The sequence below is a fragment of the Zalophus californianus genome, chromosome 7 (genome assembly GCF_009762305.2).
Source record: "Zalophus californianus isolate mZalCal1 chromosome 7, mZalCal1.pri.v2, whole genome shotgun sequence".
NCBI classification, from domain to species: Eukaryota; Metazoa; Chordata; class Mammalia; order Carnivora; family Otariidae; genus Zalophus; species Zalophus californianus.
This window is the reverse complement of record NC_045601.1, coordinates 131,285,353-131,293,253: the sequence shown is the minus strand read 5'-3', so window position 1 is coordinate 131,293,253 and position 7,901 is coordinate 131,285,353. Positions and strand designations below refer to the sequence as shown.

The window sequence follows — 7,901 nt, the reverse complement described above, 5'->3', positions numbered from 1 at the left end:
TCCCATGAAAAAAGTGTGTATTTCTGTCAAGTTTTTTATTAAGTTAGGGAACAATTCCCTTCTCCTCCTGGATATGACACGAGGCCTCCAGATACTTGGAGAGCGGAGAAAGGGTGGCTAACAGCAGATTTATTACGTGTTAGTTAATAATATCATGTACCTGAGTGGTGGCACTGTCTTTATTCCTCAAAGGTTCACCTGGTCTCAGAGTAGGAAACAGATGGACAAAGTGCTTCATGGACATTTATCTGGTTACTCAACCACAGATACAAATTATGATGTGAACATGGCCACAAGGTAGCGTTTCCTTCAGATAACATTTTTGTGGAAATTTTTATAAGAAAATATATTGAATTAAAAAATTACATATTTTCTATATACAAATCCTCATAGATAGATTAATATTATCATTGATTAAAATGCTAACAATTGGATTCCAATATCAAACATTGAACAAGGTACAAATAAATTTAAATAACTGTATCTCTCTATTTTTTTGAAGGGGGGAGGGGCCGAGGGAAAGGGAGAGAAAGAATTTTAAGCAGGCTTCACACCCAGCAAAGAGCCTGATGTGGGGCTTGATCTCATGTGCCTGAGATCATGACCTGAACCAAAATCAAGAGTCAGACACTTCACCTACTGAGCCGCCTAGGTACCTGCCCCAACTATATCAGTATTTATGAAAGGCTTCATCTATGGGCATTGAGATTAATGCAGGAAAAAAAAAAATCCAAGTGTTAAAAGGCCAGCTTCCAGGTTGGATGTACATGTTCCAGAGATTTGGGTCTTTGTCTTCTTCTCTTTTCTCACTTTTGCTTCAAATCCTTACCCATCTGCAGACTTAGGCTCGAGATTTTTGTGTAAAGGGATAAAACCCCTAAATCTATAATGGCGTGTACCATGAAAACACTCCAGGAGACATAGCACAATAAGTTATATGTGCATCAAGTTTCAAAACAGATCTGATCCTTTCCTGAGGGCATTTTCCCATGGGCGAGAGACAGGAAAAAAGAGGTTTCAGCATGGGGTGGAGAAACATCGCAAAGGCAGTCTGAGGGTGTGCAGTGCAAACATTGCTGCTTTTGTTGTCAGGAACACTGGGTAGAGTGCAGACTGCACCTGTCTCTTGCTACTTTTTGAGCTTCCTTTTAGCAGCCCCATCTGAAAACGAGGTTCATCATAGTGACGTTCAGTATAGTGCTTCCTTCAAATTGGTGTTTAGAGTGTTAAATGAGCTAGTATGTATAAAGCACTTGGAGCAAGGCCTGTCACATAATAAACACTGTCAAATATGAGCTGCTCTATTTGCACTTTTAACCTAGGCCATGAAATTGTGCACAGAGTTTTATGTCACCTTTGCCAGATCATCCTTTCCCTTGGGAACACTTTCAATGAAGACCCTCTACTGCTGGCTCAGGTTTGTTCTCCCCATCCCTCGCCACCATATACCCTTGTTCTTAATGACTCTTAGGAGGTGAGTTTGGCTTTGTTTTGCCCTCCATGTGTGGCCTCTAGTTCTTTCTCCCAGTACTTGTTAGCCCTGATTAAATCATTGAACAGCACCAGCTCCAGACTTACATAAGAGCATTGGGAGCCTTTCCCTCAGGGATTTGCTCAGAACCCTCTGAGTCAGTTGCCCAGGGAAGCAAGCTGGTGATGTCACAAGGTATCACACTTCTAGTGCTCTCTCAGGTACCTTCTGCTGAGCTTGAGCAGGGCCCGGTTCTATAAACTCTGCCCAGCCTAAGCACATTCTCGTCCTCTCTAAGGCAATGCAGAGACCGCCACTCTCTCCCGGCAATGTCTAAACTCAGGTATGTGGGGCATGACTACACACCTCTTCCTATGCTTCTTTGGCCACAGATCTCTTGCTATGCGTCTTTCTTCTTAGGGCACAGAAACACCCTTGTAAATGATCTGGGGCAACCCTGGGTAACCTTTGGTTCTCTAAGGTATAGATACAAAACTAAAAAAAAAAAAAAAAAAGCCTTGGGGCTGCTTCCTGGAGGAGCAGTTTGTTACAGATTTTATAGGGCCCTAGAGACCTCAGGAGCAAGATTATAATATTCTTTCCCTTTCTACTGACCTCCCTCTGTGCCATAAACATGCCCATAATCTCTACCGTCTAGTCTATCAACCTGATCGTAATCTCTCAAGAGGTATCATTCCAACTTCCTTGTTCCGCCCAGATAAAAAGGAAAGAAGAGAATATGGCACTGACAGTAATGATTAGAGTTCATTGGTGTTTCACAATAAGTTCCGTTAACTCCCACTCCAGCCAAACAGTGCAAAGTGCAGCTCTTGCCTTCCCCTCTGCTCCTCTTCAAAGCCTAAGCATTGAAACTTATGCAAGTCTGGGGATTACTTATTATTTAAATGAAAGCCTCTGAAAACCAGCAATAATCCTGTCTCCTAAGTTTATCGGGGAGGGAGCCTATGAGAGAAGCAAAATTCAGTCTTGCTGGAACTCCCAATCCCAGAGGGGTGTGTTTTACAGCTCTTGGGCATGCCTTATGACTCCGGCTGTGACCCGCAGAAGGACGCCAGAGGAAAGCTACCCAAGTCATTCACGACTCCCTGGTCAGAGCTCGCCATGACGAGGACTTGTACCTGCATATACCACTTCCTTGTTTTGAGCTGGTATATTTTTCTCAATTATTACATCTCACAAAAAGGAGGAAGAGACCAGCAGAAATCCAAAATCTTTCTCAATGGCGGACAGTGGAAGCATTTGACATTCCTAAATCTGGTAAGTCCATATGACCATACCAGGAAGCAAGCTATTTGTCTACAGTACCAGTGTGTTTACACATATGACCTTTGAGTTTTATTAAATACAAAATACCATTCTTTGTCTTCCTTCTTCATTGTCTGTGAGTTTTGGCTTTCTTTTTGACTTGACAGTTTGCTCTGAGAAACCCAGTTGAGAAGTTACCGGTTCCTATCTTTTGTGCTAATTGGTAAACACTCTTTTGAAAAGAATCGTATCTTGGAGTTCTTCTCAGATGAGCTCAAATGGAAAGACTAAATTAATGGTTTCACCGTAGGACTGACTACAAACACAAGCGGGATTTTGAACTTTGCTTGGGGAAATCTGTGAGGGAAGGCAGAGTGGCGTATGTTGTGTGGGAAGCACAATTTCCAATGGGGGAATGATGCCATTTTCCAGCACAGACTAACAGATTTATCTAAGAAAAGCAAACACATTTTGCCATGTTCAGATCCCACTTCAATTTTTTATAGGCTCAGGCTCCATCTTAAAGGATGAATTACTCAACCAAATGGCAAATACACATTTTCAACAATTTACCAACCAATCCTATGACTCAATTCCTTCTTGTCTCTGTAGCCCAGCTGACCACATTCTGATGAATGAAGTGTGAATGAATGGGAGAAAAATAGGTTTTTAAAAACTTTTTTGGGAGTATGTAAAAATATTAAAGTTAAAAGCTAAAAATAGTACAGCCTTTGGGGATGCTAATTAATGTTTGAGATTTTTTTAACTAAAATGTAGGGTGCCATAAAAGCCTCTGATCTCAGAAACTGGGCAAAATATTCCAATCCTTGGGAATCACAATCCTAAGCAGAGGTTATGCATGGTCGGGAAAAGTGACACTCTACAGTGCTAAGGAGAGGAAATTCAGATTCAAATCCAAGGGGCCTGGAGGTTGTGCTTCCTCCTCTTTGGCCACTTGCTGGCTTTTGATTTTGGCTTGAAAGATTCGAGCCCTGGCAGCTCTTGTGTACTTGAAATAATCAAGGTGACTCCTTCTTTCAATCATAGAATTTTATAAAACAAACACACAAATCAAAAACCACAAAGAAATCCTTTTTTGGAGCTAGGATAATACAGTGAAAACCTCAGCTTTGAGTATCTATTGGCTTTATATTAAGAATAGTCAACTAAGGGCACCTGGGTGGCTCAGTCGTTAAGCGCCTGCCTTCAGCTTAGGTCATGATCCCAGTGTCCTGGGATCGAGACCCACATCAGGCTCCCTGCTCAGCGGGAAGCGTGTTTCTCCCTTTTCCACTCCCCCTGCTTGTGTTCCCTCTTTCGCTATCTCTCTGTCAAATAAGTAAATAAAATCTTTTAAAAAAAATAGTCAACTAAAAGACAGGGGGGTAGTCAGGATTGATGGTGGAATCTAAACCAAATTCCAGTATGGATGTCCCATCTCACAGTAAGCATGGCTGAGAACAGACTTCCCACCCACTACCACAAACCAGCTCCCTGACTTCTTCATTCTCAGTTCCATGCCCCAGAGCCCTCATATTTCCAAGAATGGAAAAAAAAACACTTATCTTGTCAAAGACACTATTCTTTCCTAGTAATAATCCCCTTTTCACTTCCCTGATGAATCAGCCACCAAATCCTATGTTTTTCCTTTCCTTAGGTTCATTCCTTTCTCCCCCAATCTTACTACCCCTCTAATTACAGGCTCTTAGTAATTTGTACCTGGGTGATGAGATTATCTCTTCATTGCCCTCTTACTAGCAATCCATCCATCAACCTCTCAGATTCCAGATTCATCTTCCCAAAGCACTGGTTTTGGTTTGGTTTTGTTATAAACATCATGAACCTGCTTGCTCAGGGTGGTTCTGCTACTCAAGAAATCACAGTGGCTCCCTCCTACTTTATGGAACCAATTGCAAACTCCTGACTTAAGAGCTCACCTGCCTACTCAGCCTTCAGGTCCCCCCGTCCCCAGAAAAGCTGGTCTCTTCTCCAGGAAGACCTGTGTCTTCTCCAGCGTTGGTCCCTAGGCTTCTTGCCATCACCACTCTGCCTGTATTCACACCATCTTTGGATCAAAGACCTACCTGCCTCTCCACCACTTTGCCGCTTTCATAGACCACCCAAAATCCCATGTTTTCCTTAGAACCTCTGCTGACCAACTCCAACCCACATTTGTTTTTCCTTTCCCTGAGTTTTTATGGCATCTCTCAGTCTCCGCTTATTTATGTATAGTATTATTTTCTTATTTCCATCCACATGTGAGTCTTTAACATTCTAATCAAACTGTAAATGGCTCTAAAACAGGAGTTTTGTCTCCTAACATTCCACATTGTATTTGCTACAGTGGCTGGCGCGGAGTGCCCCTAGAAGAAAAATTAAGCGACTTGGTATGTTGACTGCACTTGACCTTCAGCGTTTTCTGCCTTCCTGAGCAGTATTACCTCTTCTGACATCTTTCGTCTCTTGAAATGAGCAGAGACGGCCTTGCTTACCTGTGGCTGTTTCCCTGCTGGGCTCTGTTAGGTGTCATCTTGGGAAAGTATGACTTAACGCAAAGTTTTCTAATTGGTGAAGATGGGTTGACCGTGTTTCAGAGGATCAATTTAAAGATAGATTCCAAATATGTTACTCAAGGTGAGATCCTGGGCCTTAACATTTCACGCTCTTGAGGCCTCATGGGCTGATTTAATAGTTGTGTTTCCTAATGATTAATTGGTTAACTAATGATTAATTAATGATTAGTGAATAGTTGTGTTTATAAAGGCACAGAAGTCTCATAACTGGCTATAATACTCTTAAATTTATTTTATGTAAGCTTGTTGAAGTCAGTACCCTTTCCTGCTCTCCAGGAAATTTACCCCTCTCCCTTTAAATAGCTTTAATTTTTACTTGACCGAATATCAGTCATGCCTCATTTCAAGAGAACAATCCACCTTAGTGCAGGTCAACATTCTGAGCATCCCCGTTTTCTTCTTGAAGCATCCAATAGCATTCAAAGAGAAGACACACATTTGGTGTGTGGTGGCAGGGGGTGGCATGGGAGAGGTGCCACTGAGAGTTGGTCACAGTGACCAGTTCCTGCCCAGTGCCCAAGGAGATAAAGAAAAGAGAGGGGAGATCTGAGTTTTTGCCTAATGAGGGAGTATACCCACCCCAGGGAAGAGGCAGCCAATTCTCTGTTGGGAGAGAGAGGCTGTGAGCTGCAGGGTTATAAGCATGAGCTCTACCGTCATGAGTTTCTGGGATGGCACCTCAGCTCTACCACCTCCACGGTCTATGATCCTGGGCTAGGTATTTCTTTGTGTTTTGCCTTTCCAAATCTGCCAAATAGAAATAAAAGGACTGGCTCATCACAGAATGACCAGGAGGGATGCATGACTCAACACGCAGGAAGCTCTCAGAATGCTGTATACACTGGATGATGAGGAGCAAAGATAGGAGGGTGGTGATGAGCTTCTAGTTTCTCATCTTTGAGTAGAGGTCATGCAGAAGGCAAGGTGATTTAGTGGGACATGGGTCACCTCACAGCACCATGGTTGGTGGGTTATAGATCCAGGCAAGAGTTGCCCACCCGCCCCACTGCTCGGGTTCTCTCTCTGCAGGGTGCATTCTCCAGCTTCCCAGCCAGAGGATGGCCACTGTGGAGCCACCTCTGGCGGTACAGGTGCAGACTTCAGGCACTGGGGCCATCCTGGGAGTAGAGTTGGCAGGCGCCAGCAGAGAGCAGTGAGTCATGCTGAATGGGGATGCCCCTGAAGCTGGGTGTGGAGACATGGCAGTGCTGTGGACATCCTCAGGGTGCTCGTGTCAGCTCAGGCTTCCAGTGCCTGGGACTTCCACAGATGTGTCCCCTCCTCTCTATCCACTCCATTTCCATCCAGGGACTGCCCCTGACCTCAGGGAACTTATGCTGGGAGGTGGGGATGGAGGGGAATTTTAACTACAATTTAACTTGTTGGCTTTATACAGTGTGCTGGGTTTTCCTCTTTTTAAAAATAAAATTCCTCCTGAAACATTGTGCCACATAACTGGGATCTCCAGGGGAGATTCTGGGTGGCCCCCTCCCCCTTTAACCAACAGAGACACAACCTTTCCCACCATTTATCATGAAGTTGCCCAAGCCTCGCGCAGCTCTGGCCTCATTCCCCTCAAGCTGTCACCCTGACAACAGCAACTTCATTCATAGGTCCCCAGAGATCGCAAAGCAGGGCTGGGGGAAGAGAAATTCTTGAGGACCTTCCATTGGTCCAAACTCCAAAGCAGCTCACAAACAATGAAAAGACAGGGATCCATTTATGTTACAGGACCCACTTGGGGCCAACCTTTAATTTCCATCATCAGGCGAATACATTCATTTGTGGAACTCTTAAACTCAACTCTTAAGCTCAGGAATACACTTAACTGTCTATTCCCAAAACTGCTTAAGGCCACCGTTTTCAGCTCTCAGCTGAAAGGATGACAACTGATGGCAGGAAAATGTCACCACCAGCACCCAAAATAAAATAGCTGTAACTTAATTGGGCAACCGTGACATTCTGGTAGGTTCTTTACACACTGTAGAGAGGTCAGTGATTGAAGACCCAGCTTCTGGAGCCAGGTTGCCTGGCGGTGAATGCTAGCTCTGCTGTTCACTTGCTGTGTGATCTTGAGTGAGTTACCTAACATCCCTGAGCCTCAGTATCCTCATATGGGGTGGATTCCTTGGTGTGGCCCCCAGATCCCCCCATGTCCCCAGCATCAAAGTATTCGTTCCCCAGCATCCAGGAGGAGTGTTGGCTGCTGAGGTCCTGTCCCAGAAATGCCCTTAGCAGAAGGGAGCTGCCTAGACAAGGCTCAGGGCCCTCCCTGGGGTTGCTGCATCCAATGACTGGTTGATTTGGGGTAGAAAGGCCAGGCTCCAGGACGACTCTGAAGCACCAGCTCAGCTCCACAGCTCCTTTGGGGCCCAGCAGATTCCATGCAAGGGCATTGCCTTTCATCTTTTCCTGCTGCTCTTTCCTGCTCCCCCCCCCCGCCCCCTTCCCTCCCTCTCACAGCTGTTTCGAGAGCACTCCTCAATGAACACTTTGCAAGCAGATCTAAGAATCTGCTTCTGTTTCCCAAGGAACCTGACCTACATGATGTAAAATAGTAAACATACAGAAAGGGTTCCTCCTCCTGGAGA

General features: G+C 44.6%; 1 protein-coding gene across 3 annotated transcripts in view; it reads left to right on the top strand.

Annotated features, from left to right (window-relative positions):
• The first annotated feature begins 1,682 nt into the window (after window positions 1-1,682).
• LOC113926236 (androgen dependent TFPI regulating protein) overlaps window positions 1,683-7,901 on the top strand; it is a 61,004-nt gene continuing 54,785 nt past the window's right edge. The window contains exons 1-2 of one of the 3 annotated variants that reach the window (XM_027600882.1): window positions 1,683-1,814; window positions 2,481-2,749. In XM_027600882.1, coding sequence (XP_027456683.1) covers window positions 2,507-2,749 — 243 coding nt within the window. In that variant the 5' untranslated portion in view covers window positions 1,683-1,814; window positions 2,481-2,506. Of the gene's footprint in view, window positions 1,815-2,368; window positions 2,750-7,901 lie in introns of those variants that run through there. The other 2 variants (XM_027600881.1, XM_027600883.1) reach the window with 2 other exon arrangements.